General features: G+C 42.3%; 1 protein-coding gene across 4 annotated transcripts in view; it reads left to right on the top strand.

The window, feature by feature from the left end:
• Positions 1 to 19,308, top strand: part of GLT8D2 (glycosyltransferase 8 domain containing 2) — a 42,605-nt gene that overhangs the window by 22,442 nt on the left and 855 nt on the right. For all 4 annotated transcript variants that reach the window (XM_070254575.1, XM_005606556.4, XM_014736777.3 and 1 more), the window contains 6 exons: positions 7,077 to 7,248; positions 10,578 to 10,695; positions 11,871 to 11,955; positions 12,565 to 12,677; positions 15,119 to 15,285; positions 16,366 to 16,478. In XM_070254575.1, the coding sequence (XP_070110676.1) occupies positions 7,077 to 7,248; positions 10,578 to 10,695; positions 11,871 to 11,955; positions 12,565 to 12,677; positions 15,119 to 15,285; positions 16,366 to 16,478 (768 nt within the window). The remainder of the gene's footprint in view (positions 1 to 7,076; positions 7,249 to 10,577; positions 10,696 to 11,870; positions 11,956 to 12,564; positions 12,678 to 15,118; positions 15,286 to 16,365; positions 16,479 to 19,308) is intronic.

The following is a 19,308-nucleotide window of genomic DNA, read 5'->3' as shown; positions in this document are numbered from 1 at the left end:
TATGATCCCACTTATACGAGGCACTTAGTCACGATCATAAAGACAGAAAGCGTAATGGTGGTTGAATGGCTGGAGCGAGGGGAAAAGGGGGATTACTATTTAACGGGTATAGAGTTCCGGTTTTACATGGGGAAAAGAGTTATGGGGATGGACGGTGGTGATGGTGGTACAACAGTGTGAAGGTATTCAATACCTCTGAACTGTGCGCTTAAAAAGGGTTGAGATGGTAAATTTTATGTTATGTATTGTACCACAATAAAAAAGAATGAAGCAGGTAAGCAGGAATGTAATCTATCAAGATGGGAGACTAGGAATGTGGTTTAAATGTGTTCCTTTGAGTCCTTTCAGTAGGTGGGTTCAGAGACAAACAAAAATTGGATCAGCTCCAAAGACCTGCTTGTAGCATATCCACTGAAGGCTAACTTTTGAGTTGTGTTCTAGAATGATCTCTGCTACTGAACTTTAGCACCTACACGAATCACATGGAGGGCTTGTAAAAACACAATACTGGCACCAGGTTTTGAGTCCATAGTTTTGGTGTGGGGCCTGAGAATTTGCATTTCCAATAAGCTCCCAGTTGATGCTGATGCCGTTGGTTCATGGACCACACGTTGAGTGGCCTGCTCCACCTGCATCTCTTTGGAATCTCTCAACAATTTTGCTTATGAAAATTGCCTCTCTCTGTTCTCCCTGCTGGTCCCTTCCCCCCAGCACACAAACAGCATCATAACTCTCAACTTAGAAAAAGACCCTTTCTTGGCTCTATATCCCCTTCCCCTTGCACTGAGGACTTCCCTCCTCAGGGCTGAATTGCTCCAGATGGCACCTTCACAACCTCCAAACACGCAGAGCCAACCCACACAAAAATTAACAGGCACTGGTAATGTGTTTATTATACTTTTAATTTATTTACTTTTTATATTAGTCAAGCAAATATACTCATTTATGAAAAATACAGAAGAGAATAATATTACCCGTAGCTGTATCAGCCAAAGACAAATACAGTTAATGTTTTGATGCATTACATATATTAATTCCACACTTTTTTTTTTCTTTAAGATTTTATTTTTCCTTTTTCTCCCCAAATCCCGCCAGTACATAGTTGTATATTTTAGTTGTGGGTCCTTCTAGTTGTGGCATGAGGGACGCCGCCTCAGTGTGGCCTGACGAGCGGTGCCCTGTCTGCGCCCAGGATCTGAACTTGCAAAACCGTGGGCCGCCGAAGTGGAGCGCGAAGTTAACCACTCAGCCACCGGCCGGCCCCCTCCACACTTTTTTTTTAAGCCAGAGACTTAGGCACTGGATACACAACAGTGAACACAATAATGTCCCTGCTCTCACAAAGGCAACTTTTTTAAATATAAAAAATTCATTGAAAAAGCTAATAAAAACGTGTATAATCTGGTCTGCGTGAACGTCAGGAACATCTGGAAAGAGGATGATTTCCACACAAAGACGTGTATGCAAATGTTTATAAGGCGTTATTCGTTGCAGACCCAAACTGGAAATAATCCACATATGAACCAACTCAAATAGATAAGCAAAATGCAGCATCTCCTAATAATGGAGTATTTTTCAACAATAAAAATGGAACAAACTACTAATACATGCTACAATATGGAGAAACCTCACAAACGTTATGCTAAATGAAAGCAGCCAGACCCAAACACCACATACTGTATGATTCCGTTTATATGAAATTTCTAGAAAAGGCAAATCTGTGGAGATGGAAAACAGATCAGCGGTTGCCTGGGGCTGGTCGTGGGGGTGAAATGACTGCAACCCAGCTTACGGGAACTTTTTGGGGTGATGGAAATGTTCTAAAATGCGATTGTGATGATGATTGCACAGCTCTATAAATTTACTAAAAATCCTTGAACCGTGTACTTACAATAGGTAAATTTTAAGAAATCTGTATTATAACCTGGGCTGCCATAACAAAAACCACAGACTAAGTGTCCTAAACAACCGAAATTAATTTTCTTGCAGTTCTGGAGGCTGGAAGTCTAAGATCGAGGTGTAGCAGGGCGGGTTTCTCCTTGGCTTGCAGATGGCTAGTCTTCCCCCTGTGTCCTCACCTGACCTTTTCTCTGAACTCGCATCCCCTTCTTCCTAGGACACTAGTCGTATTGGATTAAGGCCCTGCCCTAACGGCCTCGTTTTAACTTAATTGCCTCTTCAAAGGCCCTATCTCAAATACACTCACATTCTGAGGTACTAGGGGTTAGGGCTTCAACATAAGAAATTTAGGGGGACATAGTTCAGTCCGTAACAGTATCTAAATTATGCCTCAATAAAACGGTTTTAAGAGAGTGAGAGAGAGAAAGAGAAAGGAAGTCATACAAGGTCAAATGTTGTCTGAACTTCAAGCTCTTTCCTCCCCACACTTCACGCCCTGCCCATAAACCAACACATTCGGTCAGCTGATCCCACTGCAAACTGCTTTCTCCATGGAAAGAAACAAGCAGCTTTTATAACAACTAACAACTGGTAAAAGACTGTAAGGAAATGCGCATCCTGAGTGATTAATCAGCCATATACTGATAAACAAACTGTTTGGACCACATGAATGGATCCAATATCACATTTTTATCCCATTCTGTATCCCGTTCAGATACTGTTAAAATAAAAAAAAGAATCAGCGTTGTGAAATACCACTTAAAAAACATAGTGTTGACATGGAAAGATGTCTGTGGTATGTTAAGTGGAAAAAGTAAGTTGCAGAAGATTGTGAAAAGTATGATTTCATTTTGGTTTTAAAGTGACACATACGTGGTATTTATCGTTTTGTGTTTACATGAAGAAAGGTTTGAGAGGCGCACAGCACGCTGGGAACAGAGGTCTACCTTTGGAATGGGGTGGAGAGTTCTGCAGGAGATAATCACCGTTTACTGATACTCTTTGGTTTGGACTGGAATTTTTTCAAGGAGTGCACAATAATTTTTTAAATAGACTTTATTTTTTTAGAGCAGTTTTACGTTCACAGCAAAACTGAGTGAAAGGTGCAGAGATTTCCCACACACCCACTTCTACCCACTTCTGCTGTACCTGGTTAGCATCCCACAGCAGAGTGGTACTTTTGTTACAACTGATGAACTTATACTCACACATTATCACCCAGGGTCCACAGTTTACATGTGGGTCCACTCTTGGTGCCATATATTCTGTGAGTTTTGAGAAATGTATAATGACATTCATCTACTATTATAGGATACAGAATAATTTCACTGCCCTGAAATTCCTCTGTGATATGCCTATTCCATATTAATTTTTATAATTTTAAAAACATTAATTTAAAGAACTAGTGTCGTAAGAGACTGTCCAGAGGCCCTGTGAAGTCATGTGCTGACGGAAACATGGCACCATTCCGTGTAATCTCCTGATAATTTCCTTGTGATTAGCAAGCTGGGGATTCACTCTTGGCCCATTGGGCTGAAATGAGTTTCTATGTTTGGCTAAAATAATTCTAATTTGAAATGGGATTCAGAGATTTGGCGTTGGGAGAGCAGATGTTTACCTCTTCTATGGGTGGGCATGGTTGATGAGAGTTGCTTGTGGGGATGGACTAAGGCAAGGTAATAAATTTCCAGTCCATTCTGCTATCTGCCATGATGTTCTCTAGAGATTTTATGGGCGCCAAGTAGCTTCCCGTAGCCAAACCTTTTAATAGGTTGGTTCAGGCACCAGTTGGCACAATGGATCCAAATAGTACAGTGGGTGAGTCCCAAAGAAACTGCAAGGGCGGAGCATTGGTGAAGAATTTACAGCTGAAAAACCTTCCCACCCTTTCTCCAACGTGCCTTCATCCATCATTCTGACCAGGGAAGACTTCTTGGCGGAGAGCAGTGTTTTGGGCTTGGGTTAGCTCCCAGTTTCTCTGACTGCCAGAGGCTCTTAAGTGAGGCAGTGGGGCCGGCCCGGTGACGCAGCAGTTAAGTGCGTACATTCTGCTTCGGTGGCCCGGGGTTCGCCGGTTCGGATCCCCAGTGGGGACATGGCACTGTTTGGCAAGCCATGCTGTGGTAGGCATCCCACATATAAAAAAAAGTAGAGGAAGATGGGCACGGATGTTAGCTCAGGGCCAATCTTCCTCAGCAAAAAGAGGGAGATTGGCAACAGTTAGCTGAGGGCTAATCTTCCTCAAAAAAAAAAAAAGAAGTGTGGCAGAGTGATGTGTCTGCAGCAGAGCTGTAAACCCAGGGTTTGACCTTCTCTTGGGGTGCGGCTCTTTCATGGGTTCACCTTCCTTCTACCTCATTCTGCCCATTGCCTGATGAAGACCTCTACCTGAGCTTGACAGCCAGGTACTGCCCCAGGTCTTTAACCCTTCCCTCCCTCTTTGCCTGTAGGAGCAGCCCACGAATCATTCCTCCAGGGCCCTGTGCTCTAAGGCCAATGCATCAGTTCGGTTTAGTTCACTTCAGTAAACTTTGATGAAGAGCTTGCTAGGTGCCAGACTCAGTGGGGATAATACAGTGAGCTTACAGTCTAGTGGAGGAGGCAGACACATGAGTAGATTCTTCCCACGCAGTGTGGTGAGTGCTCAGATAGAAGTATCTAACAAATTCATCCATCCATCCATCCATCCAAGAGGAATTAAGAATCTACCATGTTCCAGGCACTGGGCCAGCTGCAGAGGATAGAGATGAACAAGATACTGTCCCAGCCCTCCTAGAGCTCCTAGTGTAACAGGAGAGAAAGGAAAGACATGCAACAAATAAACTGCAGTGCAGCTGGTAAATCCATCCACAAGTGAGGACAGAGAGAGCATGGACGAGGGGGTGCACTAATTTGTGTAGGGAGCTATTAAAGGCTTCCCGGAGAATCTGATATCTGTACGGCATCTGGAATGAATACATAAACGTTAGCCATGCAGGAAAGGATGGAAAGTGCATTCCAGGCCTCAGAAACAGCATGTGCAAAGGCACTGAGATAAGGGACAACATGGTGCAGTGTTCAGGGAACCAGGAATAGTTTGTGGAATTGCTGGAATAGAAGGAGATGAGGCTAGAGAAGTGAGCAGGGACTGGATCATGAGGGACCCTGTGTGCCAGGCAAAGGAATGTGATTTTACCTTAAAGGGCCCACTAGAGAACTGTAAGCAGTGAAGAAATGCAGTCAAATGTGCATTTTAGGCAGATCACTTCACTGCCTGCAGGTAACATGCCCCAGATGACAATTTAGTCTGAAAGGAACAATACCTTAAGAAATATTTTCTTTTCTGTTTGTAACGATGACCTATGTTTACTTTAGAGAATTTGGAAAATACAAGAAACAAAAATAAGGAAATTAAACTCACTCATAGGGGCTGGCCCGATGGCATAGTGGTTAAGTTCATGTGCTCCACTTCAGCGGCCTGGGGTTCACTGGTTTGGATCCTGGACTGGACCTACATGCAGCTCACCAAGCTGTGCTGTGGTGGTGTCCCACACAGAAGACCTAGAAGGACTTACCACCAGGATATACAACTATGTACTGGGGCTTTTGGGAGAAAAAAAAAAGAGGAAAGTTGGCAACAGATGTTAGCTCAGGGCCAATCTTCCTCAAGAAAAAAGAAAAGGAAAAAAACCCACTTATAATTCCATAAATAGACATAGATCCATTTAAAATATGTATGCATCAAATTGGGATCAAATACCAGAGAGAATTTTGTATTCTTTTCCCCCTTAACATTACACTATGCGTGTTCTCTCATGTCAGTAAATATACTGTGAAAACAAAATTATTCCAGTGGTGGAAATTTGGAGGCAAGTTGGTGGAAGAGATATAGGAGGAGAACAAGGCCCTTCAGGGTTTCTTTTCTTTTCTTTTTTTGCTGAGGAAGAGTTGCCCTGAGCTAACATCTGTGCCAATCTTCCTCTACCTTTTAGTATGTGGGCCACCAGCACAGCACGGCCGCTAACAGAGCAGTGTAGGTCCACACCCAGGAACTGAACCTGGGTTTTTGAAGCATAGGGTGCTAAACTTAACCACTAGGCCACTGGGGCTGGCCTTAATGTTTCTTAAATTACACAAAGCACAGCATCTGGTGGTTAGTTTAATAAATGTTTTTTGGATTAAATATTCGCTAGAACTACCCTGGGTTTCAGTGATAGATATTTTGCAAAAAGGTATCTGTAAAGAGAGGGAGAGCTTTAAGTAAAAATTAGATGGACATTTGATAGCAGATACTCTACCTACTGATAATTATTATTCCTCATACCTGAAAGTTGCATTGTGGTACCAAAATATGATATTATGACATCAGTATTTTATATCATAGCCAAGGGTTAAAAGAATAATCCATTCTTCATCTCGTGTGTTAGTCATGCTCTTTCATTTACCTCCTTTCTCTTGCTGTCAACTTCGGAGACACTTGACTGGAAGGTGGATAAGAGAAGGAGGATGGCCAGCGGTCTATTTTATAGCAGGATAAGCAAGGGAAATATTCCAATTCGGGGGAGAGTTGAGGAGTTGAGGAATTGTTGAATCAAATGAGGCTTTTCAGTTCTTCACATATTTTTCTACTGTGTGTATATGGTTAGGCTATCCGATTGGCTTCTGTAAGAGAGCTGCAAAATAATAGTGACTTAAGCAAAACAGAAGTTTATTTTCTCTCTCCAGAGAAAGATGGTGTGTCAGTTCCACCATCATCCAGATCAAGATTCCTTCTATCTTATGGTTTTGGTGTCCTGAATAGGCAGCTTCCATCTTGGGGTCCAAGATGGCTGCTCTAACTCCTGTCATCATATCAACATTCCAGCCAAGGGGAAAGGGGAAAGGAAAAGGCGAGGGTAAACAAATTCCTTTTAAAGGCAAACCCAGTAATTGCACACATCCTTGCACTAACATCCCATTGGTCAGTATAGGATCCCATAGAGCTGCAAAGGAGTCTGGGAAAAGCATTCTTAGTGATCAGCTATGTGCCAGCTAAAATTCCAATGTTCTGGTTCTAAGAGAAGGAGAGACTGGATTGGAGAAGAGCTGGCACTCTCTTCGACATTACGCTATCTTCCCCAGGAGTGTGGGAGACAGGCTAAAGTGGCTCTACCGTGAAATTCCTTCATGTTCCAAGACCCTGATTTTGATGTTTCCAGATGATGACTCCGAGATTCCTGAGGAGACGGAAGACGAGATTCCTGTGGTGATCTGTGCAGCAGCAGGGAGAATGGGCGCTACCATGGCCGCCATCAATAGCATCTACAGCAATACTGACGCCAACATATTGTTCTACGTAGTTGGGCTCCGGAACACTCTGACCCGAATACGGTAATTCGTGGACTATAGACTTTGGAGTTTTCTGCTTTCTTTTAATCTTCCTTATCTTTCCTTAAATGGGTTCCCTTCTTTTTTTGGTTTGATAAATGTCGTTCAAATTAATGAGGGGATGACCTGAGGTTTACTCGGTGACCTGACAAATGTGTTGTCTAGCTAAGGAAATTTCAGCCAGGCCCCATTAATCTGGTAGAATGCATCATTCTGCAGAAGCGAATTGTCTAATTAACTAAAGAACCCCAATCCGTAAGCAGTTTATATGAAAGTCTTTCCCTCTCAAATGGTTTCTCTTTTTTCTGCTTTCTTAACCTGAGAGAATATTAATATTATATAATCATTTTAATATGGCTCAGAATCATCACTAATTATAATTTTTGAACTGCAAAGTGATCTTTAACCTATGGCACACCACACTGAAAAATAAACTGGAGTTGGACTTAGAAGAAATAAACAGAAAATCCCTGAGCCCAAAAATCATCAGGAAAAAACTGATAGATCTGACTGCATAACATTTTAAAACTTTTAAATGATGAAAAACACTGTAAATGAAATTAATCCCACAATAAATCAGGCAAAATATTTTCAACACGTATTATAGATGAAAGATTGCTATTCAAAATATATGAAGAATTCTTACAAAGAAAATTTAAACATACAAGCATCTAGAAGAAGAATGAGCATGGAATGCAAACAGACAATTCAAGAGGAAAAAATACATTTGGTCAATAAACATGAGAAGATGTTGCATGTAACTAACAGGGAAATGCAAATTAAAACAGTGACGTATAGTTTTTCAAGCATCAGGATGGTAAAAATTCAATAGGACAACACTCTATCTAGTGCAGGAAAACAGACAGGCTTATTCCTTGTTTATACGATGTACACTTTGTAAATTGGTAAAGCATTTTGAGAGGGCAGTATGGCAATATCTATTAAAATATTATATGCGTATATAGTTTGACTCGCCATACCATTTCCACTATTAAGAATCCTTACTACAGAAATTCTAGTACATATTACCAAAATATATGTCCAACAGTGTTAATGTCAGCATTATGTGAAATAGTAAATAAATTGCTAAGTGCTTAAATGGCCATCAATGGAAGAATCTTTAAATGAACTATGGAATATGATCTGGCTATTAAAGAAGAAAGAAGGCAGTCTGTGTACACTGACATTGACGATCTCCAAGGCATATTGTGAAGTGGAAAATGCAAGTTGTAGTACACCTCGTATGTATGATCCACTTTATGAATGTCTTGGTCCGTCAGGCTGCTGTAACGGAATGCCACAGACTGGGTGGCTTATGAACGACAGAAATTTATTTCTCACAGTCCTGGAGGCTGGCATGTCCAAGATCAGGGTGCCACGTCAGCAGATTCCACGTCTGGTGAGGGCCCACGTCACTGTTCATAGAGGGCCGCCTTCTTGCTGTGTCCTCACATGGCAGAAGGGGTAAGGGATCTCTCTGGAGTCTCTGTGATAAGGGCACTAATCTGATTCATGACAGCTCCACCCTCATGACCTAATTACCTCCTAAAGGCCCCCTTTCCAAGTACCATCACATTGGGGATTAGGTTTCAACATCTGAATCTGAAGGGGACACAAACACTTGGTCTATAGCAATGAAAATCAAAAACCCCAAACTATAAATGTGTACATGTGCATATATGTGTTTCTGTAAAGAAAAAGACCTGGAAAGATCTCCAGCTGTTAACAATAACTATCTCTGGGGAGGATGGAGGAATTGGGGAAAGCAGTGATGAACGGAAGGAAGTTCAAGGTACTTCAAGTATTTCCATCATTCATAAGGCGAATGTGTTTATGTGCGACTTTTAGAATTAGATATTTGGCCATAGCACCATAGGAGGTACTGAGATCTGAAAGGCATTTGCTCCTAATCTAAGTGTTCCTTGGCTGCTGTTTCAAGGGCTAATGTGCACTTTCTAGTCTTTCTGTCTCATTTCTCGCTCTTTTATCATTTATTACTGTAGATTATTCACTTAGCCTGCTGTTAACAGCTCTTTAGTTATCCGTGGTTATGAAAACCAGATAACCAAACCCAAAAGGAGGGCATGTGTAACGTGCTGAGTAAGGGTTTGTACTTGAACAGAAGGCATGAGCTCCAGGACTTTGCGACATCTGAGTGGGCACAGGTTCCAGTTCTTGGTTGTCTAGTCCACCAACCTGGTTTTAAAATATTTTTTAAAACTCTTTTCATTGAAATATAACACAAAAACAGAAAATTGTATGAATCGCATGTACACTTAGCGCACCATCACAAAGTGAACACACCCAGGTAACAACCACCACCTCCACACTGCGGATGGCCGGTCTTTTCAACTTCATCCTTCCAGCCAGTGTTCAGGTGTCTCAGTGTGGTTTTCATTTGAGGTTCCTTTATTTCTAATGTGATCGAGCACTTTTTCACACATTTCTCAGCCATTTGTATGTGCATGTTCAAGTCTCTTGCCTATTTTTCTGTTGGTTGTCTTTTTTTTTTTCTTATTGGGATGACTCGTTTCCTCCCCCAGCTTTATTGAGATATAATTGACGTATAACCTTGTGTAAATTATTGATCTTCATGGTTTAAATTTTGCAGATCTAAATTTTATTTGGAAGATTTCATTCTTTTGTTGATTTCTAATCAACAACAAATTCTACCATTTATGGTTTTAGTCATTGGAAATTTTATTTTGAGATTATTTCTACCAAGAATCTTATTATGAATTGGATAAAAGACAGAAGTTCTGTAAGACTGAGAAAACGTAAGTGGAGAGGGCGTGGGAAAGGAGGAGGAGGAGGCGGGGATTGAGGATAGATGGGGAAGATTGAGTGACAGAGACGAGGAGACAAGGTAAGTTCAGACCATCCTTGGAGTCAGAACAGCAGAGTAAAAATGCCTTCAAAGTAGAAGGTTCAGAATCTCCTGCTCCGTAACATTACAGAGCTGTTGGCACATGACACAGACAGTACCGGCAACCACAGATGCTGCTTTATTAGAAAGAAGGAACACTTTTTGTTTTTCTAGTTTCCTGTGGAGATTATGTGGATCTGGGGAGATATTTGGTTATTACTATTTCGCTTCATTTCCTTTGCAGAAAGAGTTATGTGAATGGAAAAAAAAAAAAAAGGAACGATTTGAAGCCAGACCAGATGGGGAAAAAAGTCAGAAGGATTTATAGACTAAACTCTACTAAGGTTCCACACCTCTTATTTTTAACTTTCCAAGGAGGCAACACATTGACTCTGAGGCAATAGGCAAATTGAGGAAAGGTTGGAGGTGTGTACCAGAGGTTTTTTTTTTTTTGTCATCTCTTTAGAAAATGGATCGAACATTCTAAACTGAGAGAAATAAACTTTAAAATCGTGGAATTCAACCCTACGGTCCTCAAAGGGAAGATCAGACCAGACTCATCGAGGCCTGAATTGCTCCAGCCTGTGAGTAGGAATCGCGCATGTGCTGGGGACGGTTCTCAGTGAGACCCTTGGGCAGTGTGGAGCACTAGCCGCCGGGAAGCAGACAGAATATTTTTGAAGGCTCACCGTGTTAGATCTCCACCACACTCTGCTTATTTATAATTTATGAACCGCCTGCTGCAGAAAGGGTTTAAGATGGTTTACATAAACATACTGAAGCTATGAAAGAAGAAATGAAGCATAAGAAAATGTAGGATGCATTTGCGTGTGTGAATAGACCTGTGGGGTCGGGGGAAGGGGACAGGCAGTGAGGCCAGGGACAAATATTCCCAACCTACAGGCTGTGTGTCCTGTGACTGTATATTAAATTTAGTTCGGAGGATGCCAGCAGCTAAGGAAAAATAGTAGCATGATGGATTATATACTTTATAGTATCGACTAAGATAATATTTTCAGGAGACACCAACTTTTTCCCTGTAATGAGGAATCTTGAGGTATTTTACTGCAGGAATTCTTAGGACAGGGCCCCTCTCCAGCATAAAGAGTGGTGTTTTTGATGGCAGGTTTACAGAAAATGCAGCCACCTTCCACGTATGATTGTTACTTAAATCCATCCTTGAAAATTTTCTAAATTCTAAGCCCTCTATCGAATGGCGTGATCTTTTCCCAATTCCAGATATTTATTGTCAAGGGTGCTAGCTGAGTTGGGACTTTGGCTAATAAAACTTTAAGACTCTCGCTCCCAGCCCATGCTCCTCTGACTTTCTTCTGGTTCAAGGAGCTAAGAGATTGAGCTTGTTGCTGGCATGATGAGTGTGTGTGTGTAAGCCTGATTTAGTTGACAGTAATCACATGACTGAGCGGAGAGGAAGGCAGGCAATTTGTGGCCTGGAAGATGATATGTAAGCCTCTGTGACACCCACGGCAGCAGTCCACAGAGATGAAAGCGGCCACAGTCTCAGCAGTGGGGGGTTTGGATCTGGGAGAAACGCCGACCTGTTCTGGTTTCAATCTCAGGGCCCAGGTGGGTCGGGCACCAGGAAGCTCAGGAGAGGCATCTCTGCAGCCTCTGTTTTATTCTGCTCCAAACCTGGAGCCGAGCCGAGGCCATGGTCAAAGCCGACCCTCCAGCACCCCAGGAAGACACTGAGCCAAATGCCTCTTCCCCACCATCCCTTCTTTTGTTGTTTTAACAGCTGAACTTTGTTCGATTTTATCTCCCTCTGCTTATCCACCAACATGAGAAAGTCATCTATTTGGACGACGACATAATTGTACAAGGTATACTCGCCGACCGCCAAGAACGCTCAGAGAAGGAGCAGCTGATAAGTAGAACGACTGACTCTCTTCATTTTCAAAAGAGCTAGCTGCCCAGGGATTCTGACTGCTTAGTACAGTGGGGAGTATGGTATTGTTGTAAATTCGGGATTATTTTGATAACAGGTTGATACTCACTTTCCAGGACAATCCAGGTGACTTTCTGAGAGCCACGCTCTGATTGTTGAAGTCTGTAATAAATAGCTTGGTAGGCTTTCCTTCCTCTGCACCCCTAAAACGTAAGAGAATGAAGTCTCCCTGATGACACTCTTGGAAGTGAGCTAAGTTTTGGTGTGTAAATGTTGCCTTCTCTCTCCCCATGCAAATCAGATAAGTATTGGTGTGGTACCTACACAGCAGTAGAAATAAAGAAATTTGACCAATGCTCATCTGAGCTTATTAGCAAATGGCTTTTTAAGTCGACATGAGCTATTCTTATTGTGCAAATTGCCAAGCTGCTTGAAATCAGCGATCACGTACTTTTCCTCTGTAGCAAAATCAGGGACCATTGAAGCTCCATCTAGCCCTAACTAAATGCTATAATATTTTAACTCCTGGTGTTTCTAAATTCAGGTGACATCCAAGAACTGTATGACACCACCTTGGCCCTGGGCCACGCGGCAGCTTTTTCAGATGACTGCAATTTGCCCTCAGCTCAGGACATAGACAGACTCGTGGGGCTGCAGGTGGGCACCTTGTCTCAGAAATCCTACCTTTACCCTGTGACTCTCGCCCTTGCTCCAGCCTGCAACTCACAATGAGGGTAACCTACACCTTCAAGAACCCTCCAGCCCAGACTGCTGGGAGGCAGAACGGCACAGGGGCCTGGGCTTCTGACTCACAGCCCAGCTCTGCTCCTTACTAACTCTGGGGCAAGTTACTTAACCCTGCAAGGCCCACTTTCTTTCCCTGAAACACGGCAACAATAATATCTGTTCTGTTGTGTTTTTGTGAGCTGTGATGAAATAACGTGCTATCAAAGTGTCCAGTATGGAGTAAATGCTCCAGAAATGACAGTTGTTATCTAGACTGCTCATAGCCACACACCACGTCAGAGATGGTGTTTTCTGTAAAAGAGACTCACTGAAGATTTGGTTCCATTTTCAGAGTTTTCACCATTGCTTTTTCCCCCTTTTCAGTAGAGGAAAATAGTGATTTTGTTCAAGGGTAAAAGAGCTCCTTACCCTGGTGGAAATGAGGAAAGTTGAACCTGTATGTAATACCGAAACCAAAAGAATGGCCTTAAGATACTATTAAGAATCAAATGCTGTTCTTTTTGTGTTTGTGTGTGTGAAGATTGGCCCTGAGCTGCCATCTGTGGCCAATCTTCCTCTTTTTGCTTGAGGAAGATTCACCCTGAGCTAACGTCTGTGCCCATCTCCTGTTTTGTATGTGGGGCCCACCACAGCATGGCTTGATGACCTGTGTGTAGGTCTGCACCCAGGATCCAAACCTGTGAACCTCAGGCTGCCAAAGCGAGTGCCACCAGGCCAGTCCCTCAAATGCTGTTCTTCAAAAAAGTTCCAGGAAATAATTTCATATGTGTGGCATTTAAGATGTGGCACACATTAAGGCCTAGGTTCTGGGGCCAGACCAGACTTTATCAAAATCTTGGCTGCATCACTTAGTAGCTTTGTGACCTTGGGCAAGTTACTTAACCGGTCGTTTTCTCCCTCATTTGTCAAATAGAAGTAGTAACAGTACTTCCCTTGCAGAGTTATTGAGAGAATTAGCTTAGTTAATCCATGTAAAGTTATTGCATGCAATTAATGAGGTAGCGTGTGGAAAGTTCTTAGAACAGTGCCTGGCACATAGAAAGTGCTCAAGCATTTCCATTCTTTCTGTGTTGTATTTGAGCATCACACCGAGGTGGATTATGACAGCTATATGGGTGAAATAGCATGTCCTGCCTCACATTACATTCATTCAGCAGCTACCAACTGAGTGCTTACCACGTGCCTGACACCGTTTTAGGTACTGGTAATACAGTAAACAGGACTAAAACTCTCGCCTTTGTGTAGCTTACATTCTAGTGGGAAGAGAGGGTCAGTAAACAAGTGAAATATTTAATAGAGGACAAGGGCGGAGGTGGGGCTGTGTTTTAAATTGGGTGATTAGGGAAGGTTCCACTGAGATGGTGTTGCTGAGCCTATACCAGAAAGAATCGAGGGACCCACCTAAGCAGATATTTAGGGGAAAAATATTCCAAGAAGAGGTAACAGCAAGTGCCAAGGTCCTGAGGCAGGGGTGTGTCTGATGTATTAAATGAACAAGGAGGTCAGTGTGGCAGAGGGATCAAGGGGAGAATAAGAGAAGTTGGAGAGGTAGTGGGGGCAGGTGGTGGAGGGCATGGCAGGCCATTTTGGGAACTCTGCTTTTACTCTGAATGAGATGGGAAGCCACTGGAGGGACTTTGAGCAGATGAGTAACAGAGAGACCAAGTGGGGCTGAAAAGGGTGGAGGAAGGGACACAGGTTAGGAGGGGCTTGCAGAAATCCAGGGAGTGGTGATTATGGCCTGGACTAGGAAGGGAGCAGTAGAGGCAGCGAGCAGTGGTTGGCTTCTGGGTATATTTTGGAAGATGGGACCCACAGGATTTGCTGACAGATCTGGATGAAAAGCGAGAAAGAGGAGTCAAGGATGACCTAACTACCCTGGGGTATTTGCCTAAGTAACCAGAAAGATGGAGTTGCCACTAACTGAGGTGGGGCAGGTTGTGGGGGAGCAGGTTTGGGACAGGATCGGGATCAGTCTTGGGATGTAAGTTGGAGCTGCCTTATGATGCATCCAGAAGGAGACATCATGAGTTGGCAGATGTAGCAGGAGTTGGAAATGCAGAGGAGAGGTCCAGGCTGTCTCCATGGGTAGTATTCAGAGCCAGGAGACCAGAAGAGGCTGTCTAGGGAGCTGGTGCTACAGAAAGGAACAGGTGCTGGCAATGAGACTAGGGGCACTCAGCTTCTAGTGGCTGGGGACACAAGGGGAAATCAGCAAAGGACACTAGGAAGTGGCCAGTGACACAGGAGCAAACCCAGAGATAGATAGTGCACAACGGTTTCCATACAATGGTCATTTTCCAGAAACAAGATCCATCAGTCCAAAGCACGTGTGTCCTGTTCCTTTGCAGAATACATACATGGGCTATCTGGACTACCGGAAGAAGACCATAAAAGACCTCGGCATAAGCCCCAGCACTTGCTCTTTCAATCCTGGCGTGATTGTTGCCAACATGACAGAATGGAAGCACCAGCGAATCACCAAGCAGTTGGAGAAATGGATGCAAAAAAATGTGGAGTATGTGTAGACCTCTCTACCATTTTTCCATTTTGCTTGGGAACTCAATTATTCAATTAATTTTCTATGCATAGCTCAGGGGTTAGAAATATTTCGCAGACTTCTGAAGTCAAATTTTCTCACGGGGGCACTGCTGAGAAAGAAGAGGGCAGGAGATGAAAATTTATTGTCAAAAGATACATCAGAGGGAGGGAGAGCCTGCGGAATCCCTCATTATCCAAGCTTTTTTCTAAGATAGTGTTTAATAATTTGACTTTAAAACTCCCAGAATGCTAGTGAGCCTTTCCTACTGAAAATCATTTATCTTAGTCGAGTTTCTCCTTCTTGTATAGATTTGTTTCTAAGGATTATTTTAAAAAGTCAACTTTGTCTTTTAAGGTTGAATTTTAAATAACTTATCATTTTTCATTATCAAAGTTTTAAAATAGAGAAAATAGAAATTAACACAACCACTATTATCATGTCATTGCATTTCCCACCCATCTTTTTTTATCTGGATATTTTTTAATACCATCATAACTTGAATTTTTAAGTAAAGTTACTCTAAATAATGTAGGATCCGAGTTTGATCTTCTTATGTTTGCCATAAAAAAGGCTGAGAATTGGGGGCTGGCCCCGTGGCCGAGTGGTTAAGTTCACGCGCTCCGCTGCAGGCGGCCCAGTGTTTCGTCAGTTCGAATCCTGGGCGCGGACATGGCACTGCTCATCAAGCCACGCTGAGGCAGCGTCCCACGTGCCACAACTAGAAGGACCCACAACGAAGAATATGCAACTATGTACCTGGGGGCTTTGGGGAGAAAAAGGAAAAAAAATAAAATCTTTAAAAAAAAAAAAAAAAGGCTGAGAATTAAAATGGCAAAATGCCAACCCTGTGAGTCTAGGCAAAACACGGGAGTTGATGGTGTTCTGACAATTCTGTGGAGGTTTGACAACTTTCAAAATAAAAAGTTGGGGAAAATGAAAGACTATAGTCTTATTATATAGTGCGACTGTCTTGCATCTTTTAAAACTTTTAGATTCGACTTTATCCCAGTCTGTGGGGCTCCAGACCGAGTGTTGCTTTCCTATTCCATTTCTTAGGGAAAATCTCTACAGCAGCTCCCTGGGAGGAGGGGTGGCCACCTCCCCAATGCTGATTGTGTTCCACGGGAAATACTCGACCATCAACCCCCTGTGGCACATAAGGCACCTGGGTGAGTATTTCAGAAAAACAACGCAAATGTGCATTTTATGGACCCAGCGAGGGCTAAGGTGAGGACAGTGTGCTGGAGCACCAGGTTCAATTGAAATCCTCCAGGTGACCTTGGACACGTTATTTAACCCTCAGTGTTCAGATTCTGCAAATGCAATGGATAAAAATGCCTACCTGAGGGGCATGTTTCTAGAAATTCATGAAAAGCCCTTAGACTCAGGCTTAGCATACAGTATGTGCTCGATAAATATTAACTATTGTTAAGACGGAAATTTCACTGTCAAAACTTCTTCACGTGCCTTTACTGCCCTCTTGCAGCAGCCTACAGTGGACAAAACCAAATGAATTAGCATAATGGCTTATGACGAAATTTGGACAGCTGGCAATTTATCTTTTAAAAGGAAGTTGTTTACTGACTGCTCACTACATGAGTCCCGTGGCAGTCTTTTATTCACTCTTCACTACAGGAGGGCAGGCTCTAGGGTATGGATCACAATCCCAACTCTGCTATTACCTATGATCTTGGGCAAGTTACTTGACCTCTCTGTGCCTTAGTTTCTTCATTTGTAAACTGAGCTAGTAGAACCTTACAAAGTTTTTATAAGGAATAAATTACCTATACATGTAAATTTCTTAGAACTGAGCCTGGCACAGGAGACACTGACATTCATTCAGACACATGGCCACAATCCATTAGCTAAAACAAGTTGGCCAGACCTGTTTAGAAATTTAGAGGGGGCGCCGGCCCCGTGGCCGAGTGGTTAAGTTCGTGTGCTCTGCTGCGGCGGCCCAGGGTTTCACCGGTTTGGATCTTGGGCGCCGACATGGCACTGCTCATCAAGCCACGTTGGGGCAGCATCCCACATGCCACAACTAGAAGGCCCTGCAACTAAGATATACAACTATGTACCGGAGGGATTCGGGGAGATAAAGCAGAGAAAAAAAAAACAAGGCTGGCAACAGTTGTTAGCTCAGGTGCCAATCTTAAAAAAAAAAAAAAAAAAGATTTAGAAAGGTTTTGAATTTTAAAATGGTAACGTGTTATACTTGTTATACGGTACCCCGACTGGGACCTAGGTTTTACTGCCAAAGAAGTTATTAAAAATCCTTTCGTTTTCAGACATTTTGAGATTATTTTAGAATTGGAGACATATTTACCAGGTGTCCACTCCATTGCCAAGAACTGGGCTAGGTTCTGGTGACAAAGATGAACCTTATTTCTGATTCTTAGAACAACCCTGCAAGGTGGGATGGCCCTTACTCTCTCTTTCAAAGTAAAAGACAGACAAGACTGTGGAAGCTGGATTCTGGTCTCCTCTGAATGATTCTGTATAGATTTGCTTCTGCCTCATTACCTGAATCTTCCCTGATTTTCCCGAGTATCTGTGTGCACATAAGAGTGACACAGGGAAGTCAAGGACACTAGTGTTCCATCTGAATAGATTTATAATAATGTTGGGTTCACTGTTAGGTCAAATATCAACATTTCCATGTAATGAATGTGCAGAAAATCCTATCAAAGTAGAATATCTATAAAAAATGTGTAGGAACAGCTCTGAGGAGCTGAGATCGGTAAGGTTAGAACATTTTATGATCTTGGAACAGAGACTGAGAACTACATTTTATGAAACACCTAACTTATTGACAAGCAGGGAGGGGCAGAACCTTCCCAAGGGGAAGAAGTCATTTTTCTTCGTAGAACAGGGCTAATATCTGTGCTGACGGTTTTGAATCAGGGACGGTCTGCAAAGCAAATCTACACAGAAATCATTTGAAAAATGATTCGGTTTTGGAAGCAGAAAGCAATGTAACAATAATGGGTATGAAATTTGGGTCTAAGCAGCTAGGCTTAAGATTTTAAAAATTTATGAAACACACTTAGCTAAAAGCAAACTGCAAGTCCCTACAGAGCCCTCAGTCACGGAGCCGAGAGACGATGTCCGACTTAGTGGGGTCTGCTCATGTGAAGGCACCTCCTTTGCAGAGATTCTGTGGAAGCTGATAATTATTCAGTTAAGCTCCGATTGCCTCAAAACACCTAGCTCTTCTTCTGCAGCCGCCTTCACAGTTATGTTTATTATGAGTAACAGAAGACAGGGTTTTTGGTTGTTTCTTTCTTACATCATAGGTTAAACTAGAATAACATAACTCTAGCTATTCACCCCTCTTTTTACTCGATGGACTTTCGATTGTTTTTTTAAAAATATCAAATTCCCTTTAATAGAAAGAAAATTTAACACCATACAGGTTATTAAAAAAAAGACTTACATTCACAAGCTCTTAATGTACTTCTGGAAGAGATATTCTAAAAATATTCTAAGCAATGACAATATTAGGGTAAATGCACAGTCTCTAAGTGACTACTTATGAGGGGAATAATATTCAAATGGAGACGGTTGTTTGTTAAAAAGTAGATCTTATTCTTAGTTGCATTTCATATGGTATAAATAAGACCACTTAAAAGAAAATGTTGCCATATTAAGGAGGGAAAATGTAGAGAAACAAGAACTTTTATAAACTCCGTGTGGGAGGGAAACTGATGCAAGTGCTTTTGGGGACAATTTGGCAATCTCTTATCAAAATGTAAAAGGCATGCGCCTTTCAATCTAGCAGTTTCCCCTACAAGATTTTATCCTGCAGATATATTTGTATACATGCACAAGACGTGCAGAGAAGACTGCTCATTGTAGCCTTGTTTATGCTAGTGAAGGGACAGGAACAACCTAACTGTCCTTAAGAAGGACAGTTAATAAATCATCATATGTCCACTCTATGTAGTCATTAAAAGTAATTCAATAAATCCACATGTGCTACTGTGGAAAGTTCCCTAA

Source organism: Equus caballus, chromosome 28 (assembly GCF_041296265.1).
Source record: "Equus caballus isolate H_3958 breed thoroughbred chromosome 28, TB-T2T, whole genome shotgun sequence".
Taxonomy (NCBI): Eukaryota; Metazoa; Chordata; class Mammalia; order Perissodactyla; family Equidae; genus Equus; species Equus caballus.
Note: the sequence above shows the minus strand (reverse complement) of the source record. Positions and strands in the feature narration are given on the sequence as shown.